This window comes from Salvelinus namaycush, chromosome 13, assembly GCF_016432855.1.
Source record: "Salvelinus namaycush isolate Seneca chromosome 13, SaNama_1.0, whole genome shotgun sequence".
In the NCBI taxonomy this organism is placed as follows: Eukaryota; Metazoa; Chordata; class Actinopteri; order Salmoniformes; family Salmonidae; genus Salvelinus; species Salvelinus namaycush.
The window spans coordinates 17,780,344-17,798,298 of NC_052319.1; the positions used below are offsets into that span (position 1 = coordinate 17,780,344).

The following is a 17,955-nucleotide window of genomic DNA, read 5'->3' on the forward strand; positions in this document are numbered from 1 at the left end:
TAGTCTGGCTTTTTTATGGCGATTTTGGAGCAGTGGCTTCTTCCTTGCTGAGCGGCCTTTCAGGTTATGGCGATATAGGACTCGTTTTACTGTGGATATAGATACTTTTGTACCTGTTTCCTCCAGCATCTTCACAAGGTCCTTTGCTGTTGTTCTGGGATTGATTTGCACTTTTCACACCAAAGTACGTTCATCTCTAGACGACAGAAAGTGTCTCCTTCCTGAGCGGTATGACGGCTGCGTGGTTCCATGGTTTTTATACTTGCGTACTATTGTTTGTACAGATGAACGTGGTACCTTCAGGCGTTCGGAAATTGCTCCCAAGGATGAACCTTGAAAGGCCTTGAAAATACATCCACAGGTACACCTCCAATTGACTCAAATGATATCAATTAGCCTATCAAAAGCTTCTAAAGCCATGACATTTTCTGGAATTTTCCAAGCTGTTTAAAGGCACAGTCAACTTAGTGCATGTAAACTTCTGACCCACTGGAATTGTGATACAGTGAATTATAAGTGAAATAATCTGTCTGTAAACAATTGTTGGAAAAATTACTTGTGTCATGCATTGCCAAAACTATAGTTTGTTAACAAGAAATTGGTGGAGTGGTTGAAAAATTAATTTTAATGACTCCAACCTAAGTGTAAGTAAACTTCCGACTTCAACTGTATCATAGAATTTAATTGTAGGGACTGAGTGCCCGGACCCAGATTAACCCATGGCTAACCCATGAGCATGCTTGTTCAGCCAATGGAGATTCACCATTGAAAGAACATTCTAATCCACTATGCTTACTCTCATTCCGGGAAACCAGTCTTACAATTATTTATGGGTGACCCATGTGAAAGGCACTACTCATAAAAGCCCATGTAAGGCAATAAGTAAGCCCTGGCCCTTCCATACTCACTATTTTGGACTTGAAGATGTCCAGTAGGCCTGAGAGATGGTTGTATTGGCTGGGCACTTTGCGGAGGTGGACCATCTCAAAGTCGGTACGCACCCCCAGGCCCTGGCACTCCCCATGGTACATCCTCCTCCACTTCTGCTGGATCTGAACAAACATGGGTACCTGGCTGCATGGCATCCACAGGGATAGAGACGTTAAAGGGGATAGGTCACTTCAAATTCTAATTCATTCAGATGTTTTGTGGGAAGGTAGCCACACATTGAAATCCTGTTGCTACTGTAACTACACCTGTTCTTGTGTCAAGACGAGGTAATGTCCTATGCCATCAGTTGTGAAGACATAGCTATGTGCATCAACTCCAAATTAATGAGAAATATAAACACCATCTAGTTGAATCATTTTAGATTTTGCTCATCTTTCCCATTCGTTTGGGATTGAGGCATTCAGTTGGAGCTGCACAACAGACAAATCATGATGTTTGAAAAACTTTGATTTTGAAGTTATCCCTTTAGAGACATGCAAGGCATCTCTGGTATCAATGTGGAAGAGCAGGCACACACTGACATCCTGTAACTACCTCAGCATCCCTGATATACCACAGCTACACAGCAGCACCTGGTGCACAATAGAGATATTACAATCAAAACATACACCACCTAGTGGATTGAACAAGTATGGAATTTAAATAATAAGCCTTGTTATATCTGTTGATTCCTTTTTTTATTTCCAGTCACAAGATTGTGGTAAAAAAAATGCAGTAAATGCTCTATGCATTAGTAATAGAACAAGTGCTCATGCAAGAAAAGAACTTGAAGCTATACAGTGCCTTCGGAAAGTATTCAGCCCCCTTCCCTTCTTCCACATTTTGTTACGTTACAGCCTTATTCTAAAATGGATTAAAAAAAAAAAAAAATTGGACGTGATTTGGAAAGGCACACACCTGTCTATATAAGGTCCCACAGTTGACAGTGCATGTCTTGAGCAAAAACCAAGCCATGAGGTCGACGGAATTGTCCGTAGAGCTCCGAGACTGGATTGTGTCACAGGACAGATCTGGGGAAGGGCACCAAAACATTTCTGCAGCATTGAAGGTCCCCAATAACACAGTGGCCTCCATCATTCTTAAAGGGAAGCAGTTCAGAAACATCAAGATACTTCATAGAGCTGGCCAAACAGAGCAATCGAGGGTTTTGGTCAGGGAGGTGACCAAGAACCCGATGGTCACTTCGACAGAGCTCTAAAGTTCCTCTGTGGAGATGGGAGAATCTTCCAGAAGGATAACTATCTCCGCAGCACTCCACCAATCAGGCCTTTATGATAGAGTGGCCAGACGGAAGCCACTCCTCAGTAAAAGGCACGTTCCAGCCCGCTTGGAGTTTGCCAAAAGGCACCTAAAGCTCTCAGACCACAAGACACAAGATTCTCTGGTGTGATGAAACCAAGACTGAATTCTTTGGCCTGAATGCCAAGAGTCACATCTGGAAGAAACCTGGCACAATCTCTGTGGTGAAGCATGGTGGTGGCAGCATCATGCTGTGGGATGTTTTTCAGAGGCAGGAACTGGGAGACTAATCAGGATCGAGGCAAAGATGAACGGAGCAAAGACAGAGAGATCCTTGATGAAAACCTGCTCCAGAGCTCGCAGGACCTCAGACTGGGGCGAAGGTTCACCTTTCAACAGGACAACGATCCTAAGCATAGAGCCAAGACAACGCAGGAGTGGCTTCGGGACTTGTCTCTGATTGTCAAGCCCAGGCCTGAACCCGATCGAACATCTCTGGAAAGACCTGAAAATAGCTGTGCAGCAACACTCCCCCTTCAACCTGACAGAGCTTGAGGGGATCTGCAGAAAAGAATGGGAGAAATTCCCATAATACAGGTGCGCCAAGCTTCTAGCGTCATACCCAAGAAGACTCGAGGCTGTAATCGCTGCCAAAGTTGCTTCAACAAAGTATTGAGTAAAGGGTCTGAATACTTATGTAAATGTGATATTTCCGTTTTTTAATTTTAATTTGTAATAAATTAGCAAACATTTCTAAATACCTGTTTTTGCTTTGTCATTATAGGGTATTGCGTGTAGATTGAAAAAATACAATTGAATCAATTTTAGAATAAGGCTGTAACGTAACAAAATATGGAAAAAGTCAAGGGGTCTGAACACTTTCTGAAGGTACTGTATGTTCTGATGGTCGGCTACACGCTTCCTCCTCTTATAACCACGTTATTAGTGTCACTCTGCCTCACAGTAAACTCCCAGAGACACAGTGGGAGGCCAGGTGACCTTGCTGCTACCACAGAGCAGAGCTGCAGAGCCACAGCACTCGGAGCATCTACAATGGTACCATCTCCCATTTAGCCCAGTGTTGCCATGGATACCAGCTGATCTACCGCAATACGATGCCACGGAGAGCTGTACTCACCACCCACAGTGTTGCTATTTTAAAACATGCTTGTGTCATCAAACAGAAACACACACAAAGGGCATGTTGCCACTAGATGTGTGAATGTGTAAGAACTAACACTGTTTTCCCTTAGCGTAGATTCATGAACACATTGGCAGTATCAGCCCTTTTCTTTGTCAAAGCAAATTCTGTTACCAATATTAACTTGATTTTCCATAAGAACATAAAGTGATGTTCTGGCATACTAATGTAACTGTGAATTATAACAATTATACTGTTCCCAAAGAGTATTAGTTAATATAGTATTCACTGTTGCTCTGAGTTACTGTCACCTACCAGCCTGTGTTGGCCAGAGAGATGGAGATGGAGCTAAGTAGCAGGTTGCACTTGGACTCACTGATGACCGCCTCACAGTTGGCCCCGGGGGAGATGACCACAAACTCACGCATGCCATACCTGCAAACACAGACGGAATACTTTAAAGAGAGCAGACAGCTACCATCTATCTATCCATCAAGTTGAGTCTCATTCAAACCAAACTCTGTAATATATTTCTCAAAAAGATCAGACATCAGCTGGATTTGGTGATAACAAATATCAATAGCAGTTGTGAATGTCTATCTTCAGTCATTTTAATTCCCATCTTAAAATAAATGTAAGAGGTAAAGGTTAGAGGTCGGAGGTTAGGAGACCTGGAGTACTGTACTCACCATCTGACGAGGCAGTGGGCCCTGGGAGGGAAGTCATTGTTCATACAGAGCAGGTCCTGCATGGCTGTGGGGAAGGCATCTGGGGAGAGAGCAGAGTGAGAAACTTCATTTATATTCTAACATCCACTACGATTTTCTCTGTTGCTGGAGAGCAGAGCAGTGGTCCAGACAAAATTGTGGAGTTCATCCATATAGTCTCATCATATAGTTTCTGTGTTGGAATGGTGTGGGAATACCCTAACAGAATGGTGTGGGAATACCCTAACAGAATGGTGTGGGAATACCCTAACAGAATGATGTGGGAATACCCTAACAGAATGGTGTGGGAATACCCTAACAGAATGATGTGGGAATACCCTAACAGAATGGTGTGGGAATACCCTAACAGAATGGTGTGGGAATACCCTAACAGAATGGTGTGGGAATACCCTAACAGAATGGTGTGGGCATATACCGTTCATTACAAATATTAATTTGAGTAGTTGCTGATTGGCCAGCTCATCCTCCTTAAGACCACTGATTTGCCAGCTTATCCTCCTCAGAGGATGACATCATACTCTGTGAGGAAATAGCAAGACTTTTTAAATGGTCTGTTTGAGATACAGGTGGGGTTTTTGAAGTGTTTTTGTCCAATTTATGCTTTGGCCATAAATACACGTATAGGACGAGTCACCAACATTATTTGGGTATGAGTTTACAGAATAATTACTTTTAAAAGTGAAATTATCTGCAGCCAAGAAAGGGACCTCTAAAATTTTAGGTTGGAGACCGCATTATTGGTCACACCCACTACACTAAGTTTGCTACCACTGCTGAAATAAATCCTAGGGGAAACACTGAGTGACAATTCCTATGAGACAGATATGATAACAGGGATTATAAATAAAAGCCGCAGCAGCAATGTACCCTCCTCAGGTTCCTCCTTCCCCTCGCCCTCCTCAGACTCCTGCTTCAGGCAGTGGTGCGTTACGGAGAATTTAAAATCAGCAAAATTGATATCCTGGGTCTTCTCCTCCCAGGTACCACTGGTGTATTCACCCTGGATCAAGACGACAATCAGGGCATCCATGAATGAATTCAACAAGCTTACCAGATCGCTGCTTATTAATGCATCGTGCTTCTTACATAACATTAAGGTCTGATTGAATGAGGGTTTATTGTTACCTTCTCTGGTGGTTTGCTTGAATTGTTCCCAATCAACTTCCAGTCATTCAGAACCTCTTCTACTCTGGACACAAACCTAGCAAACAACATGGGGATCATAACATATACCAGCAGAAGTCAGAGAGCAGTGTTCACACAAGCAGGCGTGCACGCACGCACGCACGCAAGCAAGCAAGCACGCACATACACAATCTCGAAATAAATGGCTCTGGGAAATACTGTTGACAAGGAAGGACAAGCTACACTACAATGTCAAAAGTATGTGGACACCAGCTCATCTCATTCCAAAATCATGGGCATTAATATGGAGTTGGTCCCACTTTGTTACTATAACAGTCTCCACTACTCTGGGAAGGCTTTCCAACTTTATGTTGGAACATTGCTGCGGGAACTTGCTTCCATTCAGCCACAAGAGCATTAGTGAGGTCAGGCACTGATGTTGGGCAATTAGGCCTGGCTCGCAGTCAGCATTCCAATTAATCCCAAAGGTGTTCAATGGGTTGAGGTCAGGGCTCTGTGCAGGCCAGTCAAGATCTTCCACACCGATCTCGACAAACCATTTCTGTATGGACCTCGTTTTATGCACAGGGGCATTGTCATGCTGAAACAGGAAAGGGCCTTCCCCAAACTGTTGCCACAAAGTTGGAAGCACAGAACCGTTTAGAATGTCATTGTATGCTGTAGCATTAATGTTTACATTCACTGGAACTAAGGGGCCTAGCCCAAATCATGAAAAACAGCCCCAGACCATTATTCCCCCGCCACCAAACTTCACAGTTGGCACTACGCATTGGAGCAGGTAGCATTCTCCTGGCAACCGCCAAACCTAGATTCGTCCGTCGGACCGCCAGATGGTGAAGTGTGATTCATCACTCCAGAGAACGTGTTTCCACTGCTCCAGAGTCCAATGGTAGCAAGCTTTACACCACTCCAGCCGACGCTTGGCATTGAGCATGGTGATCTTAGGCTTGTGTGCGGCTGCTTGGCCATGGAAACTCAATTCATGAAGCTCCCGACTAACAGTTCTTGTGCTGACGTTGCTTCCAGAGGCAGTTTAGTGTTGCAACCGAGGACATACGATTTTTATGAGCTACGCTCTTCAGCGGTCCCGTTCTGTGAGATTGTGTGGCCTACCACTTCGTGGCTGAGCAATTGTTGCTCCTAGACATTTCCACTTCACAATAACAGCACTTACAGTTGACCGGGACAGCTCTAGGAGGGCAGAAATTTGATGAACTGACTTGTTGGAAAGGTGGCATCCTATAATGGAAAGTCCCTGAGCTCTTCAGTAAGGGCCATTCTACTGCCAATGTTTGTCTATGGAGATTGCATGGCGTAGGGCTCAATGTTATACACCTGTCAGCAAAGGGTGTGGCTGAAATAACAGAATCCACTAATTTCAAGTGTGTCCACACACCTTTGGCCATGTAGTGTATGTAGGGCTCTGCTGAGCTGTCAACATTGGTAAGAACGGTTGCTTTCTAGCCGATTGAGCAATGTGATTGACAGCAGGAGACGAGAACGTTGTCTGCCATATACTCAGCATAGTATGCTAGCTATATGGAACAGGCGAACTATATTTGGCCAGCCATTAATAACTTCTAATCCAATTCTTCTATCTAGTCTGAGTCTGATGATGATTCACAACTAACGTTACTGTTGTTGTTGTTAGCTAAAGCTAATTTAGCTAGCCAGAGATCTCCAGTATCCACCTACCTCTCCCACTCCGACGCGGTGGTAAAATCCGTGATCTCGAAGACCTCCGACTCCGGCTGTAAAGGAAATAACGTTAACATCCAATATTTTCTAAACATTGTTAATATGATGCAATGTTTACTTTATAAACTGTACACCAGTACTGTACTCACGTCACTGTCAGCCGCCATCATGAATTCCTGTTTATGAATTTTGCTGTCCGTTGCATTATGGGATTCTTGTCGATGGAGTCTCTTCCGCAATTAAGCAATGACGTCACCGAATTTGACACATTTTACACCAAAAAAAAGCTTTTGACACAAGGCTCGTGCTTTAAACCACTCGTAATGAAAATGGACAATATTTACCTTCATTCGAATCCCTTGTTTTAAATTCCTTTATTTAATGCAGTTTAATTTGTTCATCTAGTAGTAACAGTAGTAGAAAAATATATCTTACTTTTACAACTTAGTCTTGAAATTAATATCAGTCTGCATATTGTCAAACACTCAAATCAGATCAAATCAAATGTTATTTATCACATGCGCAGAATACAACAAGTGTAGCCCTTACAGTGAAATGCTTACTTACAAGCCCTTAACCAACAATGCAGATACTTACAAGCCCTTAACCAGTTTTTGCAGATAAAATTATTGCTTTGATACATATTGTAATATATTTGTTATTAAAGGTGATATGATGGCATAATAATAAGCCTTATTGGAGACGTGAAATGCCTTCATGGACACATGTTGCCAGCAGATGGCAGCAAATAGTGACACATGTGACATTACACAAGGTATTTACCGAACACACAATGCCAGTTCCGTAAGTGCCCGTGACTCGTCAGTTCTTCACATTTATTCGAACCGAGGAGGTAAGCAATCTACACACTTAAAGAAAAAAATATTAACTGTGCTCAAAAGCTAATGATGATGTAAGGTAGGCAATGTCTTTTACTGGAATGTTCATTCGGGAATTTTACCAAAAGTGAAAGAGTGCTGTGTGTTTTTGGTGCATGGAAGTTGCTGCTAAAGAAGGTACTGTAACAAACTGGACTGCAATGTAATTAATGAAGTATAATAATGTTTCTGCATGCATAATAACACAATTTTATGTTCTTATTATTCTAGGTTCCACTGTAATTCAGAGGGAGATTACATCATTTCAAGCATGAAGTCAGTTGTCAGCATTTCTTCCTCAGTTAGGGCTGTGTGTCAGTATTCTCCTAACTATTTTATGACTAGTAGTCGGGGGTTAATACGTCACTCAGATTCACTTGGAAGAATATTGAAATCGGACGTTTCTTTTAAAGCCAGACTGGCACAACTATGTGTAAAAAGTAGTTTAGGCTGCTTCCATAACACACGTGAGATGGGGGCGGTGGCGCAACAGTTAAGTAACCTCCCATTTGCAGAAGAGAAAGACTACGAATTAAGGGTTCACCTGGAGAAAGACCTTTTGCCCAAAACAGCTGGACAGCCTTCCATTGACACCCAATTAGGAACCAGTGCTTCACCAACACAACTAGGGCACTTAAAAGTGGAGCCACTTTCTGTCAAATCCCTTTTTGAGGTTGAGGTTTTACCTGAGTTGTTAACACGTTTGAAAGAAGCTTCCAGCAATGAGAAAACTGAGGGTCTGGCAACCTTACTGGGAGTATGTGTTGAGTTTGGTGTGGACTATCAAAATTCAATTGTCTCCAGATTGAAAGAGGAGTGGAGGACACACCTCTCCAAAACAGACATTGGGGTCATTCACCTGTGCCACCTTGGAGAAGTAGCCTATAATCTGGAGGGGAAGAGGTCAGAGATTGTCGAGCAGGTTCTCGACTCCGTGAGCATCAGCATTGATGAGGGTGAGGCTCTCACCCAAAATGAAACCGCTCGTGTGTACTCCTTCCTTGCACTACTCGAGGACCCACACCGTTGCCAAGATCTCATGTCAAGACTACACAGACACACAGAGAAATTGACACACAGACTACAAGCCATCAACATCAGTGACATCTTCCACTCCCTGGTGGCATTACAACAGAGGCAGGCCATTGCACTGATTGTGAAGCTGAGCAGACGGGCCTCTAGGGTATTCAGATCGTTCCGAGATGAAGAGCTCATCAAAGTTCTAGCTGCCTTAATGCATTTCGGTCAGCATGATGAAGACTTCATAACAGCCATGGAAAAGCACCTGCCAGGCAAAATAGTTGACGCAGACCCCGAACTCACAAGCGTGGTGATGGAGTTTTGCCTTCAGATGAGGTGTCGCTCAGAGCCCATATTCGAAGCTGTGGCTGAGAGCTTTATTTGCAACTCAGAGAAGTATACCACATCCCAGATAGCCCGGCAGATCATTGCCATGGGGAGACTGAGCTACCTGCCCCAGTGCTCCAGTCAGATGTTTAAGAAGCTGGAGAGTGTCCTGTCCTCTCGCTTCTCTCAGTTCCAGCCCAGGGCTCTGATTGAGGTGCTCCACTCCTGTATTCACCTGGAGAGGTTTCCACTCAACTTTGTGTCCAAAGTCTTCAGCCCCTACTTCCTACAGAGGTTGCAAGGTAGGCTAGTCAGTTTCTGTCTGTGTGTGTAAAAAAAAAAGTGAGAGCAAAAGTAAAAGGGCTACATTTGAGTATGTGTGCACAATTTCATGCCACGTGTATGTCTATGTAACAGGGTCAGTTTTGTCCTTTCCATTCAGTTGCAAATTAAATTCCTCCAGATGATGGTCAGAAATACTCTTTGGTTTAAGTTCCATTGTACCAGCAGCACAGTTCTGTCACTGTCCACAGCTGAGCTAGCCAGAGTCATGTTATGTATGTGTCTGATGAAGGCTGCTATTCTTTCACAGCACAAGGGGAGCCCCTGGACAAGCATGCCTTAGGCCAGCTAACCCAACTCAACCTCTCTATCTCACTCGAGTGCACCTACCGGGTGAGTACCTCCCTAATAACATTGTAAATATACAAATAAATCATACAATAATTATGCAAAATTGTCTGTCAAATTAAAGCCCTCTGACTCTTACAATGGGCCTTCACGTGTCACACTGAATGAAAAATATTATTTTGAAGTAGTTGGATTGAACACTAAGTTCATTCTGATGTATATACTGTATATTATACTGTGTTCCGTACAGGGCCCGAGATTACCTTACCATCTCCATGTGAAGAAGTTTTCCTCCATGGACCACTCCTTTGAGAGCCCTGTAGAGAGCTACCTGTACAACCAGGTGAAGGGCCCTCTTAACAAGCTGCTAGAGGGAAAGACCTACTACTCTACCAGGGTCTTCACACAGCCTGGATACACCATAGATGTGGAGATCTGTCTGGATGAGGAGGGGTTTGTCCTGCCTCTCTCACAGTGGGACCACACTCATAGGAGGTTAGAGCCATTGGAACTTTGTTAGAGGATCAGTCTGACAGGGCGCTGCACAGACTCATTCCCTGATCTACCAATCACCCTGTTTTGCGAAGTGCCCAATAAGTGGTCCTTATTTCCAAAGATTCAATTCAATTGAAATACAACAATTTATTCCAATGAGCAAATCTTCACAGCACCTTGTTCAGGCAGATCCTCGGACACAGAGAATGATACTTATTGCATTTCACGACTTATCACCCATTGAATAAAATGGCCAGTCAGATAACAGGTGAATTGTTTTCCTCTATGTAGGATTGCCTTGTGCCTGGATGCTCAGGACCGCTTCTGCAGCAACACCCATCACCTTCTGGGAAAGGAGGCCACAAAGAGACGCCACCTCTGCAGAATGGGCTACGAAGTGGTTCAGGTAGGGGAACTCCGCTCCTGGTTACAGGCTAGAATAGACACACAATGTGAGGTGTGTGGAATGTGTGTTAGTACTGTATGTGCTTTGAATTCATCTCTATAATCAATGTAATGTGTCATTTTCTGTGTCATTCTGTGACTGAGTTACATTTGTCTAGGGGTATTTATTTTCTCATGAAGACCTATCTGACATTGGTCTTTGTCTGTATGTTCCCAACCAGATCCCTTACTTTGAATTTGAAAAATTGAGAACACAAGAGGAACGGGTACAATACCTTCATAAGAAGATATTCCCCACAATCTTCAGGTTTTACCGGTGACTTCTCAGATAGGATAGGAGGACATTGTGTGACATCACATCCAAGCTCCTTGACCTCTGACCTGACAACATGGCCTTCAACAAGATGAACTAGGATGTTTCTTAAACTGTCTACTAATCATCACAGAAAACATTGGATTGGATTAGGCATGAACCTTCCGTTTATAAACGGAAGGTTCATAATACTTTAATACTATTGTTATGACAGTGTTGGGCTAGAAAAGTGTTAAGTCATTGTACATAATGTGATGGCATTTTTCACAAAATATGGGCTATGGTGGTAATAGGTAAACTATAAACTGCATACTTCCATATAGGAGCTTTCTGCAGTCTGTTAGTTATACACTGACTCTATATTCATAAATAAAACAGGTTTGTGTTTCCATGTAAGCTTGAAGGTACTGTATATTTTGTACAATGCACTCTATTTTCCAATACAAAATGTGTAAAACCAGTTTTCAAACTACCATGGGAAAAACTCAAAGTTCCATCGCTGTTATGTGCTTTTGTAAACAATACACATGATTTGTATAAAGCCTCACTAAGTTGAAGGGGAACATAAAGTAATAGATTAAAGGGTACTGAAATGCTGACAGGCATATGGACCAAAGCATGTACAAGGGGTGCTCTGCGTAACAGGCTTTATTTTGAAGACAAAGCTATACCCCATACATGTCACGTGAAAAATGAGCATAATACTGATTAACTACAGAGCTGAGTGTCAGAACAGCTTGTTGTGACTGAATCAATTTTTGGTGTAATAATTACTAATTCACAGTGGTGTAAAGTAAAAATTACTTTAAAGTACTACTTAAGTAGTTTTTTGGGGGGTATTTACTTTACTATTTATATTTGACAACTTTTACTTTTACTCCACTACGTTCCTAAACAAAATAATGTACTTTTTACTCCTTACATTTTCCCTGACACCCAAAAGTACTAGTTACATTTTGAATTCTTAGCAGGACAGGAAAATGGTCTAATTCACACACTCATCAAGAGAACATCCCGGTCATCCCTACTGCCTCTGATTTGGCACTCACTAAACACAAATGCTTCATTTGTAAATTATGTCTGAGTGTTGACGTGTGCCCCTGGCTATCCGTTAATTTAAAAATCAAGATAGTGCCATCTGGTTTGCTTAATACTTTCACTTTTGATACTTAAGTATATTTTAGCGATTACATTTACTTTTGATACATAAGTACATTTAAAGCCAAATATTTTTACTCAAGTATTATTTTACTAGGTGACTTCCACTTTTACTTGAATAATTTTATTTTAAGGTATCTTTACTTTTACTCAAGTATGACAATTGGGTACTTTTTCCACCACTGCTAATTCATACAGGAAAAAGGAACGTTTGACAGATATCACTTCTAATTGTAGGCATGCACTCAGTATTGCCTTTATTTGTTTGAGAGGCCCATTCAGACTGGCAATTAATCTACTGTTGGCCTGCCTGGCTGACTATCTCCTTGGTAACAGAATGTAAACATTCGAGCTACTTAGGAGGGGAGGCATGCACACTGCACAGGGAAGGAGAGCAGACATACACTGAAGAAGCTATTTAAACTAGGAGGAAGTTTACTTATAAAACAGCTGCTATTAAAATGCAGAACACTATTTGTTTGTCAAAGAACATTGGAGTAAATGTGAAGCATGAAAATTGGGCAAAGGATTGAGGAAGATATTTCAAAGTCGGAGACCAAGAATACTGAAGGTGAGTAAAGTTGTTCATTTCACTCTACTGCTATTCTTTTTCAAGACTTCTTGCTTTAACTATGTCCATTCTGACTGACACTTTTAGTACTATTCCATTAATTGGTTCTAGAATGCTAATCTGTAAAGAACTCCCAAAATGGTTTAAATGATTAGTTGTCAGTCATGAATCCACTAGGATGCTGGTTAATGTTCCAGGGATGAATAGTTGTTATTATGATGCCAGTCAGGCTTGTGGTTTGAATTTGTTCTAGTACTCTCTCATTAACTCATTGTTATTGTCTAAGTCACATCATGAGTCAGTGGTCGTGTCCCTAATGGCACCCTATCCCCTATATCAGTGTTTCCCAACTCCAGTCCTTGAGTATCCCCAACAGCACACATTTTTGTTGTTGCTCCGGACAAACTCACCCAATTCAACTCATTGAGGGATTGATGATTAGTTGTTCAGGTGAATCAGGTGTGCTTGTCTGGGGATACAACAAAATGTGTACTGTTGAGGGTACTATATATAGTGCCTTCAGAAAGTATTCATACCCCTTGACTTATTCCACATGTTGTTGTGTAATAGCCTGTTCCAAATTGATTAAAAACATTTTTTTATCATTCCATCAACCCACTATACCAAATAATGAATGTTAAAACATGCTTTTAGAAATGTTAGCAAATTTGTTGGAAATGAAATACAGAAATATCTAATTTACATAAGTATTCACACCCCTGAGTAAATACATGTTAGAATCACCTTTGCCAACGATTACAGCTGTCAGTCTTTCTGGGCAAGTTTCTAAAGCCTTATTCACATTGGCAGGTTGAAGTGACTCAAGTCAAATTTGAGCCATGTCACCAAATTACTATTGTCTGAGCTCTGAACACGCACAAATCCAATTTGGTCGCTTGTAACTTGCTGTTTGGACAGTAATTATTCCAAAACGGATTTGAAAAACAGAACTGATTTGAGCATTAAGGCCTGTAGTGTAAACAAGGCAAGAGCGTTGCACATCTGGATTGCGCAACATTTGCTCATTATTCTTTTCAAAATTCTTTCATCTCTGTCAAATTGGTTGTTGATCATTGAAAGACCATTTTCAGATCTTGCTTAAGATTTTCATGCAGATTTAAGTCAAAACTGTAACTCGGCCACTCAGGAACATGCACTGTCTTCTTTGTATGCAACTCCAGTGTAGATTTGGCCTTGTGTTTTAAGTTATTGTCCTGCTGAAAGGTGAATTCATCTCCCAGAAAGCAGACTGAACCAGGTTTTTCTCTAGGATTTTGCCTGTGCTTAGCTCTATTCCGTAAACATTTTTATTGTGAAAAACTTCCCAGTCCTTAACGATTACAAGCATACCCATAACATGATGCAGCCACCACTTGAACATATGTAGAGTGGTATTCAGTAATGTGTTGTTTTGAATTTGACCCAAACATAACACTTTGTATTCAGCACATAAAGTTAATTTCTTTGCCGCATTTTTTGCATTTTTACTTCAGTGGTTTATTGCAAACAATGCATGTTTTGGAATATTTGTATTCTGTACAGACTTCTTTCTTTTTACTCTGTCATTTAGGTTAGTATTGTGGAGTAACTACAATTTTGATCCATCCTAAGTTTTCTCCAATCACAGCCATTAAACTCTTAACTGTTTTAAAGTCACCATTGGCTTCATGGTGAGATCCCTGAGAGGTTTCCTTCCTCTCTGGCAACTGAGTTTGGAAGGAGGCCTGTATTTATGTAGTGACTGGGTGTATTGATACACCATCCAAAGTGTAATTAATAACTTCACCATGCTCAGATGGATATTCAATTATTGCTTTTTATTTTTACCCATCTATCAATAGGTGCCCTTCTTTGTGAGGCAGATAAAGACATTTCAGCTTTTCATTTTTTTGTAAAAATGTCTAACAACATAATTCAACACTATCGGGTATTATGTGTAGGCACCGTAGTGCATTACTTTTGACCAGGGGCCCTGCATCAAAAGCATTACACTGTATAGGGCCCTCAAACATAACTCTGGACATCAAAGCCAGTTCCACAGCTTTTTTTCATTGTTCCCCTCTAATTTAGTGGGGACTCCAGGTGTGTGCCATTAATTATCATGTAGAACAGAAAACCAGTAGGCTCCATACCTTGTAGGGTAAGCTTTTAATACCGCTGGTATAGGGGATATAGGATACCATGTGAGAGGCAGTCATTCTCTGATACACATGATACAGTAACGAGAGGAAATGTCCTCCACTCCACTGTCCCTCTCCTACTGGGACTTATTATATTATAGTAATTATTATAAGCAGGTGCGCTAGATTAGGGTTGGAGTGAAAACCTCCTGGACGGTAGCTCTAAAGGAACAGGGATGGAGAGCCCTAGAGGCTTGCATCAACATTCAACACAAACATGCTGAAGCCCCACACCATACATGGAGGGACCAGATCTTGAAAAAGGAGAGTAACCACGTACCAAGTGTCCACAGCAAACAAACCAAGCTGAAAGGCAGCAAGCTACAGAGCAACAAAACAACCTTCACTGTTATCTCTTACATTCATCCTTCTGGCTTCTATTCATGCCAACTTGTCAACAGGACCCTTGTGGATGATGGAGAATAGTGAGAGAAGGGGTCTGGGGGCTGGTATTGAGGTGCTGAGGGGAGAGCTGGAGGTGGTAGGCCTGGGGCTGGAGGAGCTGGGAGATTGTCCCTGGGAGGAGGTGGATGTTCCCCGCATGGAGGGGGGCTGTACTCCCCTTATCACTGCATGCCAGAGGGGCTTGACTGAGGTAAGCACCATTGGGGAGGGGAATTTGGTTTAGGGGGAGGTCTGTCTAGTATGTTAGTCTGCTTCAGAGACCCTTTGACTGAACTGATAAGATGTGATTAGTATTCTTATTGTTAGTGAATAAGCCTATATATTTGAATGGAAACACAGCATGACTGATATGCTTTATACAGACTTTGTTCTGTTTATGTGGTTGCATGTTTATTAGTCTTGTGAATGAAGGAATATTTAAATCAAAAACAGTTTAACATACTGTGAGGATGTGAATAATCCATTTAAACACAGGTGATGACAGACGAAAAATTATAGACTATTTATTCCTCTCAGCGTTACAGTGACATTACTCATCAGTTGTATTTTTCTTCGCAATAACAATAACATGGTGTCATGTGACATTGACAGGGGGGGGGGGGGGGGGGGGGGGGTGAAGACCCATGATCATTCTCTGGAGATGCACTATCAAAACAACCACATGACTTTGTTAGTAGTGTGTCTAAGGCCACAGGGAAACAATTGATTGCATGTGTCCCAGGAGTTGGGTCTTTCTGGCTTTTGTTTTGACTCTGTATGATTTAACAGATTTCACTGTTGCCATAGCAAAACATGGCATTGTACTATGTACACGGAGAAAACATGCAATAAACCCCATACTATTATGCTGGCTATCATTTACTTGACCCTTGCCATTTTGAAATAGGGGACCAAAGCATGTCATTAACCCTACCCTACCAATAAAACATAGGAGGGGTGGGGGTATTTTAATGTAAATTTTGTTGTCAGGTTGTACACTTCCTTCTGAAAAGAGGAGCCGATGTGACTCTGTGCAACCATAGCAACCAGACACCACTGCATGTGAGTCTTCCAGTCCTCCAGGAGGTGCTGTTATCAGCCATGTCCAGGGCTCTGCCCCACCAGACCCAGCTCCTCCAGGCTGCCTGGCAGGGAGACCTCCACTCCCTGCAGCACCTCCTGGTAAGTCCGCCTCCCCCCAAAACTCATTTACAACGCCTCACCATAGACCACACACACACAAGGTCACTGCCACCACTCCCAACGCCCTTTACATTGTGTAACTGGAATTGTGACACACAGCATCAGGTGCTTGTCTAACAACGGGGTAGGCTAGAGTTTAGATTAGCACAAAGGACAGCATTGTGTGGATGCAGCCGAAGCAGCTATGAGCATTTCATCTGTAATCATCTCCAGGACATTTCTCATTTGACCTATCTTTGTTCGTAATGTGTAACTCTCAGGCACCAGTGCTGAGCCTATATCTCTATGTCTGTGTGTGTTGCAGGCCCAGACTGACCTAGTGGACGTGAACACTCAGAACCGCGACGGGCTGACCCCTCTAATGCTGGCTGTGAGGGACGTCGACCTGTTTGAGGAGCTGGACGTCCGGTTGCCATGGGAATACAGACCTGTGGAGGTGGTCAGGGAACTGCTGTCTCTCTCAGCGTAAGGAAACCTGCAGCAATGACAATATCGCTTTGGTTTTGTTATTACAACAGCCTAAAACATTACATTATTACAGAACCTAATTGCAAAATGACCTTGATACTGCAATACAATTTTATTACAATCTTACAACATAATAATATATTCCACCTCCCAAGCTAACAACTTCCTTGTTCCACTCACAAATACTTTTTCACATTGCCCCTGCATTTTTATTGGTCTATACGCTGCCTTCCGCTCTATAAATTATGTTAATTATTCTCCCTCTTTCCAAACAGTGACCTGGGGGTGTGTGATGTCAACGGCTGTTCTGCTCTTCACTATGCTGCTCAGATAGAGAGCCCCCTGAAAGACGAACTCATCCACATGATGGTTGAGTCCCTCAGACAGCCAGGTATAACATGACTTTGAACCAAGATGGTCAGACAATGTTGTTTCTACAGTTATTGCTGTGTAATTACGTGACATGACTTTCAACCATGATGTTCAGACAAATCCAACATAACACAACCCAGATTTTTGGTATGGTTTGATATATTCTCTGTTTACTTTTTAGGATATTCCAGGGAAATACTTCTCTATCCAAGTACAAACCATGTGATCTGTTTGTTATACACATACTAGTACCACACCAAGTCTGCTTGTTTGTGGCAGTGCATTCTTATGACATCACAGCACTCAGGTCATGTACAACATGATGCCTTTAAAGTTTTCCTCTAAAGTAGATTTTTTCAAATCAATCCTGACAGAAACGCAATACAGATTTGACTTATCTATTAGCTTAGTGTATAGCACAGGCGGCTGCTGAGGGGAGAACTGCTCATAATAATGGCAGAAACAGCACAAATGGAATGGCATCAAACACATGGAAACCATGTCTCTGATACCATTCAACGTATTCCGCTCCAGCCATTACCATGAGCCCCTTCTCCCCAATTAAGGTGCCACGAACCTACTGTGGTGAATAGTATTGATTTAGTCGATCCGTGCAGTGTGTACTTGCGTAATCAAATGTTTTCCTGA

At 42.2% G+C, this 17,955-nt stretch overlaps 2 protein-coding genes across 2 annotated transcripts in view; one reads left to right on the plus strand and one right to left on the minus strand.

The window, feature by feature from the left end:
- The window catches only part of rab3gap1 (RAB3 GTPase activating protein subunit 1), a 43,349-nt gene extending 36,235 nt beyond the window's left edge, over positions 1-7,114 (minus strand). Inside the window, exons 1-7 of the mRNA XM_039006870.1 lie at positions 7,053-7,114; positions 6,901-6,956; positions 5,185-5,260; positions 4,927-5,059; positions 4,021-4,099; positions 3,647-3,766; positions 909-1,074 (exon numbers count right to left, since the gene is read on the minus strand). Of these exons, the coding sequence (XP_038862798.1) occupies positions 909-1,074; positions 3,647-3,766; positions 4,021-4,099; positions 4,927-5,059; positions 5,185-5,260; positions 6,901-6,956; positions 7,053-7,073 (651 nt within the window). The 5' untranslated portion in view covers positions 7,074-7,114. The remainder of the gene's footprint in view (positions 1-908; positions 1,075-3,646; positions 3,767-4,020; positions 4,100-4,926; positions 5,060-5,184; positions 5,261-6,900; positions 6,957-7,052) is intronic.
- Positions 7,115-7,682: 568 nt separating this feature from the next.
- Positions 7,683-11,362, plus strand: LOC120057902 (FAST kinase domain-containing protein 3, mitochondrial-like). Its single transcript, XM_039006377.1, has 6 exons — positions 7,683-7,756; positions 8,013-9,430; positions 9,721-9,803; positions 10,009-10,253; positions 10,545-10,659; positions 10,880-11,362. The coding sequence occupies exons 2-6, from the start codon at positions 8,053-8,055 to the stop codon at positions 10,976-10,978; spliced, it is 1,920 nt and encodes a 639-aa protein (XP_038862305.1). The 5' UTR covers positions 7,683-7,756; positions 8,013-8,052; the 3' UTR covers positions 10,979-11,362.
- Positions 11,363-17,955: the final 6,593 nt, after the last annotated feature.